The 13,375-nt window shown below is 46.8% G+C and overlaps 1 protein-coding gene across 1 annotated transcript; it reads left to right on the top strand.

Moving 5' to 3' along the window:
• Positions 1-341: 341 nt before the first annotated feature.
• tlcd4b (TLC domain containing 4b) lies at positions 342-9,216 on the top strand. Its single transcript, XM_052048830.1, is given in 7 exon segments — positions 342-408; positions 411-489; positions 1,739-1,828; positions 3,403-3,461; positions 3,673-3,767; positions 3,870-3,943; positions 5,469-9,216. Coding segments are annotated over 7 exon segments (795 nt in total). The 5' UTR covers positions 342-344; the 3' UTR covers positions 5,803-9,216.
• Positions 9,217-13,375: the final 4,159 nt, after the last annotated feature.

The following is a 13,375-nucleotide window of genomic DNA, read 5'->3' as shown; positions in this document are numbered from 1 at the left end:
ATACTTTGAGTATTCCTGAGCACCGCCATTTTTTTTTCCTTCGTGCTTGAAACAACTAGCAGAGGCTCTCAATTCTAATTCAAGACGCCACTCGACATACTTTATTTAGAGTCCCTAAAACAATGTTCCTGTTCCTGCCAACGTCCTCAATGGCTTGTCAGAAGCTCTTCGGGTCACTTATCTTACGGGTCCTCGTCTTTGGATTCATGTTGTCCCTTGAATCTGTTCTTTGAGGACAGAATGAATGTCGCTGTCGCTCAGTGCAGGGAAGCCTTCATTGACGCTTAGTGTTGCCCCCGCCACCCACCCCCCGTCTCTGTCCTTCTATTGTCTTTAGGTGAGGGATGGAGATGAGAGAGTTGACTGTGGTAGCGGGGAGCTTCGTGGGTTTCCAGCTCCTCTTCTCCGTGGCAGTCCTTTACTCTCTTCAGCCATCTCGCCAAGTTATGGATTACTGCCTCCCACCAAGCACACAGAGTGGAACTCCAGGTGAGTTGCGGCGACCAAATCATGATAGCCATCACTCGCACGCGCCATTTGTCGTGTCATGTGTCCACTTTCCCATGATCACGTTTAATTTGCAGTTGACAAAAAGGCCAAAACGACCAAGAAAAAAAATGGGGGGGGCGGGGCTTGTTCGATGAGATTTTCAAGCCAATATCAACAGAGGAACGAAAACACCGATTTTGGGCCCCGAGTTGGCCTCTGAAAGCAAATAAAGCTCTGCTGCTGGGCCGGAACGTTGCGGTCACAAACAACGGGGGTGAAGTTCAAAGGGCAAACGGGGTCAGTTGTAGTTGCGTAACGCCCCCGTGTTGACTCCATATTATTCCATTGCGACTAATACTCACAAGTAAACATTTTTAAGAGCGCCGACAACAGCCCACAACATTGAAAGGGCAACGCTTGGTGGATGGCTGCGTCGCGGCCAACTGTTGCGTAATCGGAGAGCCTTTGACTTGTTTGTTATGTAAGCGCGAGTGAAGGGCAAGGAGCAAGGCAGTGTGTTGGAGGTGCACGTCTGTCTCATGAGCAGACCCACGTCAACTTTGTGGCTGCTGCCCTTTCAGCGCCTTTCCATGGCCTTCCTCTCATGTCGTTTTACCACTTAATTGACTCATCTTTGTAGTTACGCCCGCGCCAAATTTGAGAAGCTCTAATTGGTTGGTGAACCAAGGACAAATGACGCGTTCCAGGCTAGAGGTGGGGTAAAACGTATCGATTGGTCAGTGCGTCGCGATACCTCGTCATTCAATATTGATTTGCCAACTCCGCTCCGCTGACTCGCAAATTGAATTGAATGGAAATGGCCGAGTTCCATGAGTTGAGATGGCGCTTTTAGCGTTAGCCTTGAGCTAGCATCTCTTACGTGTGATAGTTGGACCTCCAAAGCGACTGAGCCACGACATAACTATCACTTCTCTGGTCGTGGTCGTGGGTCGTGGGTTCCAGCTGTGTAGCGACTTTTCGCAGTTAGCTTCCGTGCTAACGTCCGCGGTTAGCTTCCGTGCTAACCAGCTCGCGTTTCGTCCAGCCCCCTCTTCACGTCGCCAATTTCTACACACGCGCTGCCACCGTGTTTCGCTCTGTTCTTTACTTTCAAATGTGGGAAAGCTTCACACGAGAGAAATGTTGACTTTACTGTTTACTTCTCATTTCATTCTTTTTTTTTTCAGTGTGCTAAACAACTTTGGTGTTTTTTTTTTTTTGTAACCAATATGCATGTGTTATGTCCCAGGTTGGTGTCAACAGTTCACGCTCTGATTGTGGGATTATTTTGTTTGTACATCCTTTGCTTCGATGAGGCGGTCAACTCCAATCCCGTCTGGTAAGTGCTACCGAGACAACTCAGCTGAGTGAAAGCCACATTCATTGTTGACATCTTGAAAAAAGGGAAACGCCTCTTAACTATTTCTGAGAGCGCCATCATTCTTACCATTTCGTTTTTCCTATCTAACGTGGCTTCCTGCTCCGTCGACTTATTTCTCTGTTCCTCTTTTTCACCAACGACCTCTTTGGCCAGCGCGCACACTCGAGTCCTACCAACAAGGCTCCTTTTCATAGCAAGCCACATCTCTGCCTAATCTTCTGCACCCTCTCCCCATGTGTCCCCGCTGTCGGTCTGTCTGGGTGTCCGTTGCAACACCCCTCCATCTCTTGTCAAATCAATGCGGCGCACCTCCTTCTCTCGTATTGTCTCTGTTGGCCCCAGTCACTGTGGCTCACCGAGGGAAGAAAGCGGGAGAAAAGAAATGGGGTGTGATGGGGGACTGGGGCTTGGGTTAAGAACGAGAGTGGACAAAAGGGGGAACCGAGCTGCATCTGCTCTTGTACTGAGAACTGGCGTCCTTTCATTTTAATTCCTTTCACGAGCTGAGGAAAAGCAGATTTTTTTGTTTTGTTTTTTTCCCGGGAATCAAGTGTTGGAGTTTGAGCTTTGCATATTGCGGCATAGTCTGTGACTTTCATGATTGAGCGACGTCCTTGCAACACCTGATTGGGGAAAGCAATAATCCGGCAGCCAATCGGATTGCGCAGGAGCATTTTTGAGAGCCCCGAATACAAACGTGGTGTTGTTTCACCGGCTACCGCTGGCTCAGCCACATCCAAACAAATTCGGTTTAAGTAATTGGAGCCAAGTCTGCGCACCTCAGAGCCCTGATGGATTTGTATTCAATTTGCATTCTCTTCATTTCTTCAGGACAAAAAAAACATTCAGTAATTTATAGACCAGTCGCAGAATTTTGAAAGCTATTACCGGTAGTGCCCGGGAGCCAGTGTCGCGGCTTTGTCAAGAATGACATACCGGGGGCGGGAAATTCATGGTTGATGTGAGTTTTATGGCAATTTACAATCGCATGCAGGGAATTTCAGGATAAGACACACCTGCACATTCTGGCCCAATACACAAATTGACACTTGCTTAGAGGGTGTCCATGTAAATTAGACAACGGAATCTTAAGGTCAGCTTCAGGAGAACATGAGCCGGCATCCTTTCCGGGTGCTCATCTTATCAAAAGTGCAAATAAGGCGCTGCGCTACGCCGACGCTAACCCACACATTTGCTACACGACACCCGACCGTGACTGCGACCGGGATCGGGTGTCTTTGCAAACCTCGTTGTTATTTTGGACAGATGCTGTTTGCAAGGACACCAAAGAGTCATTATCAGGTCATGGCTGTCAGTGATGATGTAGATACTTATACATAAAATACGAAATGTTATTTCGTATGCTTTGCTTCACTTAATCACCGCTTTAATGGTGTGCTAATTTTTTTTAAGTATATTTAATTGTGAAAAGACAATCGTTGTTGAGTAATTTGAATGGGAATCGTGATTAGTGTGAAGTGTTGTGTTTACAGATTTTTTTTTTTTCATTATGTTCTTTTGCCATCCCACAGGGGGGACCCAAGTATGGTCAAATTAAATGTAGCCATAACCTGTGGCTACCTACTTTATGGTGAGTCGTTTTGTCACTATCAACTCTCGCAAATCACTCCTTGCTTAGGGGTCAATCGGAACCAATGGTGAACGCCAAGTACATAACATGCAGAAGCCTTTTTCTTCATTGTTTTGACCTCTCGGGTTCCCAAAGCCGCAAATGATTTAGTGGATATGCGCACGATGCCGTTTTGTCCGCTCGACGAAAACATCTCGGCTTCTTTTTTCAGATTTATTGCTGCTTGCATGTAATTGGAGCACGATGGGGGACAGATTTTTTGTCTGTCACCACTTGGCGGCGCTCTACGCGTATGGATATGTGCTGGTGAGGCCTCTTGATTTTTACACTCAATTTCTTATCAATCTCCCTTTGAATGACTTTTTTTTTTTTGTATTTGTGATGACCCGTTTCTTTGGGTGCTTTCAGACGCGCGGCGTGCTGCCCTACTTTGCCAACTTCCGTCTCATTTCTGAGCTGTCCACACCTTTTGTGAATCAAAGGTGAGTGGCTTTTGGTGTGTGTGTGTGTGTGTGTGCGTGTGTGTGTGTGTGTGTGTGTGTGTGTGTGTGTGTGTGTGTGTGTGTGTGTGTGTGTGTGTGTGTGCGCGCTTTCCAAGATTACTGTGAAATTGGGATCCGATTGCAATGCCATTTCGGCTCTTAATTACATTGGCCTCATTCATTCATTCATTCATTCATTCATCTTCCGAGCCGCTTGATCCTCACTAGGGTCGGGGGGGGGGTGCTGGAGGCTATTCCAGCTGTCTCCGGGCAGTAGGCGGGGGACACCCTGAATCGGTTGCCAGCCAATCGCCGGGCACACACAGAAACAAACGAACCATCTGCGCCCACACTCACACCTGGGGACAATTTAGAGCGTCCAATCAGCCTGCCACGCATATTTTTGGAATGTGGGAGGAAACCGGAGCACCCGGAAAAAACCCACGCAGGCCCGGGGAGAACATGCAAACTCCACACAGGGAGGCCGGAGCTGGAATCGAACCCGGTACCTCTGCACTGTGAAGCCCACGTGCTAACCACTGGACCTCATGTAGCGTATTATACGATAATCTAAAGAGATCCGTGCCACACTGTCAAGATTGCCTTTGTGAGTAACAGTCACTCGACAACCCTAATTGTGCCAAGTTTTGACTTTCCAATGCAACCACACCCAAAAGCTACACAACCGATCATCATCTACTCCACGTCGAGCTTTACCGCAACCTCGTATCCTTAAAAATAGCGACACATAATGGACTTTGCTGAGAACGTGAGAACTACGGCCCGGATGTGACTGTTTTTATACACAAGCTCAAATCACATTCTTAGCTGACCTGCAGCCAATAACGTCAAGCGAGACCACCACTCGGCACACGCAGCGGCTAACGCTAAAGGCGTAACAGCCAGCCAGCGGCGTGTCCTCATTCTTAACTTCCACGGCGCTCAACAGGCCAAAGCCACTTTTCAAAGGAAGGTAAACATTGAGCATCACACATCTCCACAATGGGGACCGTGATGACGGCTCCCCCTTGTGGGCAAAAACAATACTTGCACCTGACATGCACATAGTGTCCAGGCGGGGGTGCTCAAACGTTTTCGTTTGAGGCCCACATAAAGAAAAATGGAAAGATGAAAGGGACACTTAATTATTGCGTATTATTGTAAAGAAAACGTGGGAGTTGACTTCTTTAATTAAAAAAAATAAGTAATAAAATTGGCACACTTGCGGTTAGCGCATCGACCTCACAGTGCAGCGGCCGTGGGTTCAATGTTCTCCCCGTGCCTGCGTGGATTTTCTCCGGGTACTCCGGTTTCCTCCCACATTCCAAAAACACACGTGGCAGGTTGATTGAACGCTCTAAATCAGGGGTGGAGGGCCGCTGTCCTGCCCGTTTTCCAGCCCTCCCTTGAGCAACGCACCCGATTGGCATCATCGGGATGGTTGTAATGCCGCTCCAGAGCTGGTCGATGATCATTTGAATCGGGTTTTTGCTTTGCATATAGCTGACCACTCTTGTCCTTCCAGGTGGTTCTTCGAAGCATTAAAGTACCCCCGCTCAAACAGGATGGTGGTGGTCAATGGCGTCGCCATGACGGTGGTCTTCTTCCTGGTGCGGATTGCCGTCATGCCATCCTATTGGGCCAGCGTATTTGCCACGTTTGGCACCGAAGACTTTGAGCGCCTGGGCTCGGGCGCCCAAGTAGCCTGGATCACCTCCTGCGTGGCCCTGGATATCTTGAACGCCATCTGGATGTTTAAGATCACGCGAGGTTGCTACAAAGTACTGGCCGGATCGAAAGCGCAGAGAGGTCAAGAACAAGCGGACAAGAAGAAGCATGCCAATAACCACGCGGACTGAAGGAGAACAGGGGAGGGGGGGCGGACACGCACAGTGGGAGAGGCCCGTGTCTCCAGCCTGGAATGCTCAAGCTCAGCCCTCGAACTTCCTCAAGTTGGCCAGTAGAAGGGGCTCTAAGTCCTCAGGTTCCCACCCGGAGACGCCACGCGGGGACTCAATCAAGCACCAGCCTTCTCAGCCTCGGTGGTTTTCACAGGCAGGTTAGCGTATAAGTGCCGCTTTTTGTTGCGGATGACCAGAGCGCATTTTCTCACAACCACCCCCCCCCCCACCCCTGGCTTCCGTTCACATGACAGCTCCTCATCTCACACCTTACGAGTCTCCTCTCGCGTCAGCCAAAGCCCGATCCGCTGAAGTGCCTGCCAACGACAGGAAAGCAATCGGCGCGTCGTGCTTGAGCAAGGCGGCGCTTTTAACAGTCCAAATGTCCCACGCCGGAGCACTCGAAGCGCGTACCAAGTTTGTGAATTGATACGGCTCCCTTCCGTAACGCAGCAAGCAGACCTCGCCTAAAAAGGAACAAGACCATCATGCCTCGTCGACAGTGCGTGGCTTATAGGCCACTCCCAATTGGAACCACCAGGGGGGGACAAAAAACAAAAACACTAACGTCATCGATGAGACGCACGGTAGCAGACCTTCGTAGCTTTTTATTTGGCTCCTCTCGTCCAACTGTCCATTTGGAGGCCTCTTTGTGCTCTTGATTTTAGATAGCGTCAAGCCAGTCTGAGTAACGAGCCCACCATTTCATCCCCCCCCCACACCCCCCGCGCCCATCACCCCCTTTCTACTGTGAATGTAGCCTTTGAAATGATATCTTGGGTGATATCGCCAGTTTTTCTTCACCCAGGTTTCATCTCTCAGGAACTCTGAGACGAATCATGAGTGTGGGGGGTCGGGGGGGGGGCAGTCTTTGCTCTTTCACAGCGGCATGGTGGTGGTGGTGGTGTTATTTTTTTTTCTTCTCTCATTTGGCTTCCTATTTATTTTTTTCAATTTCACCAAGCAATACGTCGTCTTTAAAAAGACAAAAGTTTCAAATTCGATTCATTTTTGAATGCGTCTTCTGAATCCGAGCCAAACTTGGCGGGACAGCCGTCGGAGGCAGTGCGCCAATCAAGCATGTTGGAATTTTCATTTCTGTATTTCTGTCAAGCATGACGGCGTTCACGATCCTCCCTGCATCCAAACGATATGCTGCCGCGTACCACCATACGCTAAACCCCGACCTGCAGATTCTGGAATTTGAGCTCCTTCGAACCAGACTGCGCTGTGCCGACGCCAACTCGAAACGAGCAACGCGGCTTTGAGTTTTCCTTGAAGAATAACTCTCAATTGATTCCGTTTTTTTTTTAAATGGTGCTTTTCCGTTCATTCCATCGTAACACGGCCAAGCTAGCCAATCCACTACTCCGTACTTCCACAACATACCATTGTGACCGGAACTCATCCACGGGAATACCGAAGGTTCTGTTCAAATATTCCGGGACCCCTTTTCAATGGAAATGTAAACCGCAAGGTGGAAATGAGGCAATGAGGCTGCATTTCTGTGACGCCTTAGAGAAAAGAAATCATCCGTATCGCTAAATGGCACCTCTGCATAAATTGCACCTTTTGCTCTGAACATAGTGAATGCATGCACTTGTAGGAATCTTTTTTTTTTATTTTATTTTTTTCTGCTCGCCAGGCATGTCTCTACACACACGGTAGCTATCCGGTTGCTGATAACGTATACGAGCCAGTGGCTCCGATTTTGAGCGCGGAGCAAGATAACGGGCAGGCATGGAAGTCGTCTGCATGTTTCCTTTTTCGACATTGGTCGTTGTATTTCTCAGTGGACGAACAGTGGCGGGAGGTTGGACATTTTGCCGTAGAGTCCCAAAAAAAAAAAATAATAATAATAAACAGAAGCGAGAGAGCGAAAAGCACACTCCCCAACGGAGCAATAACTCTTGACCTCCTGGATTTCTGTCCGTCATCGCAGAGGAGAGGCTGACACATCAGGTGCCTTTTACGGAAACACGGACTCACGTTTTGATAAGCATGAGCTTTCTAATGCCAATTATCCTCTGATATGATTGTCATTTATGTACTCCTCTGTATTCCACGTGTATACTCGATGCATACTGTATATTTTTATAATATGCCTGCACAATAATTAATCCGGCCAAGTATTAATATAATCCAAAGATGATCAAGGAGGCTGTCACGTGATTGTTCCGTTTGGGGCCCCTGGACCGCAGACGGACGGGGCCGCGTCTCCGTGAATGTCGTCATGGGTTCAATGAGCAGCACTCGCGGTATGCGGAGTGACGAGGAATGGAATCGAGTTTGATTTATTTTTTGGGGCATGAGATCTTGAAATGGGATCACGAAATGGGTAGGCTGGTGTCTCACTACGTTAGCCTCCTCAAAAGCTGTGAATAAACTCGTTCCGTCAAGGACCACGAAAGCGGACGATATCCCGAGGTCAGTAGGACAACGTGGGGCATGCTGGGATTTTGACTCGTGCACAAAGTCAAAATGAATCCACGTCTGCTAGTTAATGGACTGGACTGTTGGAACTGTTGTCAGGGTTGTTTTGTTTTTTTTTTTTTCTAATTTAAAACAGCTGCAAATGTGCTTAATCACACATGTTGGGACTGGTCAAAAACGAATTGTTTCCAGAACGCTGCTCAAGATATTAAGCGTGTTTACCGTTTTATCAGGTTTGAAAACCACTTTGCCTTTCTTTCTTTTTCTTTTTTTCTTTTTTTTATTTGAGGAGGCCAACGTGATCAGAATACAGGAATTATTGTAAAGCCAGTGTTTAATACTACAGTATATACAAAGATCTCAACTGAATAGCTCACATAGCATCCTAATTTGTGATGACCGGGTGCTAATTGTCACGCTGTCCTTTGGCTTGGGGTTAACAAGGTACAGTTTGAAAAAGCAGCATCGCAGTTGGGTTACCGGTACTTGTTTTGAGATTGTGCATGGTTTGCAGACAGTTGTTTGTCATTGTTTTATGTTCACTTTGATCACATTGAATGACTTGAATTGCAAAGTCACAGGACATTTGGAAGAACCTCCTGAATGATCATCTTATAACTGGAAATATCGTAGACAAATCCATTTAACACTTGTAACGGATTACCACCGTGTCTTGTTTTTCTTTTCTTCCATCGCCTTTTTTTATGGAATGCCTTTTGTTTGACTTTGGTTTCGTTCCTCCAGATCTTTTTTGTTTGTTTGTTTTTGGGGGGGGGGGCAGCCTCGACCACGCAGAGGCTTATTTTGGGGGATTCTTCTGAGGTCGATTTCTCGATGACGTGGACATATAATGGTTGTTATCAACAATAACCATGTAAAGATGAAAACACGAGATTTACTTGAAAATGCTCTTCAATAAACTTGAAGACGGAAATAAAATAGCTGCTGATGTCGGACCTTGTGTCGAACTTTATTGAACCTCGGAGCTTTCCATTTTTTTATCCAAACAAGGATTATGTGTGCTCATGCGCGCGTATATTACCTGTCACCATGAGCATTATCTTTTCGAAGAAGTATACATAAATTAATTGTAACGTATTACCAAACGTACAGACTTATACGCGCAGGTGATGGGCAGCCATGACTTTCGAAGATGAAGCGATTTGGACAAGAGAAGTTCCTGCCAGGGCGACGTGGACGAGGAAGCTGTTGTGCGTGGTATGTTGTAAAAAAAAAAGACAATCAAAGAAATCTGTTTGAACAAGTGCACCCAAGTGATCAAGTGGAAAGCATGAAATTAGCATTAGCAATTTAGTCGACGACAGCCACCAGGTGAAAGCAGCGATCAATCGGCTGCCATTTACAAGTAGCAATGATGCTAACGCCGCAGGTAGCATCGTAACTTTTTTAAAAATGCTTGTTTCTATTATAAGGCGTATATATTATTCCTAATTTTATTCTACATTTGTTATGCAGTAGAATAACACTATTTGAAAGGAATACACGTTAATAAATTACTGTAATCATCGTTGTTGTCAGTACCAGTGCTTTAAAACTGACCATGAAAATAACAGCATGTACTTTTCTCAACCGGTCCGTCAAACATAGATGGTCGGGGACCACAGCAGAACCACAGTACTGTACCGTAATTTTTAAAAAAAAGGCTAGAACGTGAACTTTCCGGAAGGGGGAGCCTCCGTAAATCGAGGCGATCTCGGCTGTGTGTGCACGTGAGAGCTTCGAGCGACCTTAAGGGGCTTGGTCAGAATTTTGTGTGAGCGGCTTTACCAAACATGGTCACGTACAGTAACAAGAGACTCAATGAGAATTGCTGCCTCTACTAAAGTGTGCCGCCACAGGAACACCAACCACCACCTGTACATGAATGCACACGTCACACACACACAAAATGCATCATTTGCTCCTTAATCGGACAAAGCTGATTAATTCATTTTATCGCATTGCGAGATCATATATGTTTTCAGATCCTTTGCAAATCTGCAGCCTAAGCTGACTTTTGTAAGGCATGTTGAATAGACTTCACATCTCTATAAATGTCAGCTCTCCTCTTTCTCCCTTTACAAGTTCCAATATGTGTTTTGAACCCGTGCTTTATGAGCAACAACCGGCCACTATAGTCTACTACACCAGTTAATTTCATATACAAACGAATCTGAATGATATTTCAGGAGGAACGTGTGTCAAAGAGCTTTCCCAGACTTGGAGAAACAAAAACAAAAACAAGAATCAACATTCCAGAAATCAGAGTGGCTATAAACCAAGACGATTATTATTATTTTTTTTTACAAGGTGCTGAAAGCCTCCGCCTGGCATTTGATCGAAATAACTTTTTAGAGCAGCTTGTTAACGAGTGGCACCTTAGTGCCATCAGCGACCTCACCCTGGAGATGTCTTCTGTCAGGAGCCCATCCCAGCTTCCAAAAAAACTTCACCTCATGTCAAGAGGTTTAAAGCGGAGGAGGCTTTTTAAAAAAAATTTTAAACATGTTGGCCAAAGAGTGTTGTTGAAACATTTCTAATAGTTGACATTCTTGAACAAGCAGTTGGAAGCCAAATAAGTTAACACGCAACGTCAAAACGACATTCTTGAAGGTAAGCATTCACACAAAAGGGAGTGCTCTGGTTTCGATTACCGGGTATGCAATATAAATGTGAAATGCTCACATGATGTCCCAAGAGCTAGCTAGCTAGATGAGGTGGCTTGGGCATCTGATTCGGATGCCTCCTGAACGCCTCCCCGGTGAGGTGTTCCGGGCATGTCCCACCGGGAGGAGACCCCGAGGAAGACCCAGGACACGCTGGAGAGACTATATCACCCAGCTGGCCTGGGAACGCCTCGGGATCCCCCGGGGAGAGCTGGAAGAAGTAGCTAGGGAGAGGGAAGTCTGGGCTTCCCTGCTAAAGCTGTTGCCCCCGCGACCCGGCCCCGGATAAGCGGTGGAAGATGGATGGATGGATGGAAATGCTCACATGATAAACAATGAGAATAGAGCGATGACGGCATGGACGAAATGGTCAAAAGTAGGCGTGGATTGCATGAGGTGGCCTGGAGATCGAGTAGTCAAAGCTGAATTGAGCAAATGCAGGTTTAGTTGATGCTTCCGCAGGTAGGAGTTATGATGCCGTGAACTCAGCCTTCAGACCTCTCCTCTTGGTTTTCCGGGATCTTGAGGCCTTCTACCATAAATAGCAAGGCAGAGCGCAGTGAGGAGGCTGGGGGAAAAGCCAGTTTCTCAAAGTGCTCTAATCCCCTTTTTATCTGCGCTCCTTCCTCCATGGCTGTAGTTTTGCACCAGCGTTTCAGTCCTTGCACACCTTTGTTTGCAATCTCATTCATTCCCGGTTTAATCTGCCCCCCCAACCACCACCACCCAACAATTTAAAGTGCCTTTTTGAAGGTGTTCGGCCAACTGATGTATTGGAACGCCTCGAAAAACTGCAATGTGCCACGCGAATGCGTTTTAGTGCCAGTGGAAAAGGGAAAAACTGCAAATGATCACCGGGTAATATAAACAGCTTGAGTGCCGCCGATGTTCAGGGGTCTTCCAAATTAGGCTTTTGAAAAATAGACACGCGTAAACATCGGTGGCTAAGTAGCCAAGTGTGATTATAAATACAACCGCCCCGTTGCCGTTTTACTTTATTTCCTTGGAACTAATCAAGTCGCAAGACGAGTTCTTATTAGATGATGCTACGCGACACGTTTCAAGTAGCCACAAGTAGCCGTTTAGATCAGAACGTCAAGGTGGAGTCTGAGCCAACGTAAACCATCGTCCCCACAACGCAGTAAATATCCAACCCGCTCTGTTATTTTTAGTGTGAGGGATTCCTTTTTCACAAGACATTATTTCTCAGTCGGACGGCGGGCCTCTCGCTTCTCTCATCATGCCCAAATAAAGTGTCCATTCCACAAGTGTGCGCTGCCTCTTCTTCTATCTGAAATGTTTATAGGAGACTCTCGCTTGATGTGTGTGTTTGTGTGTGTGTGTGTGTGTGTCATGGGTTCATAAAGGACTGAATAACGCTTGTTGCTCCACCTTTTGTATTCAGCCCATCGCCGATTGCAACGTTTCCCAAATCAAATGTCAAATGGGTGCTTCTCAGCCACCTGACTCCAGAAGAAAGGAAGTCCGCCATCGACGGATGACCTTTCATTCAAAGAGACGATGGATGCACTTTTGGAAAGATAACCGTTGCAATTGCAAAGAATTGCAAGAAATTCTTCGTGAGATGTGCAAATTTGTGTGTGTGTGCACTCTCGTTTTTCTGTCCATTCTGTACCCCCGCACCCCCCCCCACCCCGAGCCTCTCCCTCCCCCTGTATTGGATTGGCATGCCGCCCATGTGTCTGCTCGCGACAAACAAAAGAGAGAGCATTGGGGGTGAATCACGCTCTCTCTCTGGGGAGCCACCTCCTCTGTCACTCTGCTCCGCAACCCCCCCCCCCCCACCCCCACCCCTCAAATCCACTGCATTCCTTCCACTGTCAGCCGCCTGTGTGGGTGCGTGCGGCCTGAAACTCAGGGAGATGGAGAGAGGTCTCACTCTGTATAAAAAAAGGAAGCATAACGTCATTGAGAGAGTTCAGGCTCAGCCAATGCATTATTATTATTATTATTATTATTATAAAATGACATATTTGACTTTTTTTTTAATATTCAGACAGCGTTTTGACATTTTGGAGGAGAAGTCACACGATACCAAGTTAAGTCCGCGTATCCAAACCAATTTACGGATTCCTGCTGATGTTTTGTGAGATGTAAAGATCCTCGACACGATATGATGAAAACAGCAAGTCATAAAATTGTTCTTCATTTGATGAATTGCCTCCATCCTATAATATTACAATAACCAATAAAAAAAACAAAAAGCCAGACAGATCTAAGAGACGACAAAAATAAAGCTATGCTTCATTTTCTCAAAATCATCATGTCAAGAAATGGATGATCTTGCTTGCACAGAGAAAGCGCCGAGAGAAAAGTTCCAAAGGGAATCCCACGATAGCAGTCCGCGACTAATCTGGGCTTCAGGGTGGGTGGACCCACAGGAGACTCTTGTGAGAAGCAGAAAACACCTC

The sequence above is a fragment of the Hippocampus zosterae genome, chromosome 17 (genome assembly GCF_025434085.1).
Source record: "Hippocampus zosterae strain Florida chromosome 17, ASM2543408v3, whole genome shotgun sequence".
Lineage (NCBI taxonomy): Eukaryota > Metazoa > Chordata > Actinopteri > Syngnathiformes > Syngnathidae > Hippocampus > Hippocampus zosterae.
Note: the sequence above shows the minus strand (reverse complement) of the source record. Positions and strands in the feature narration are given on the sequence as shown.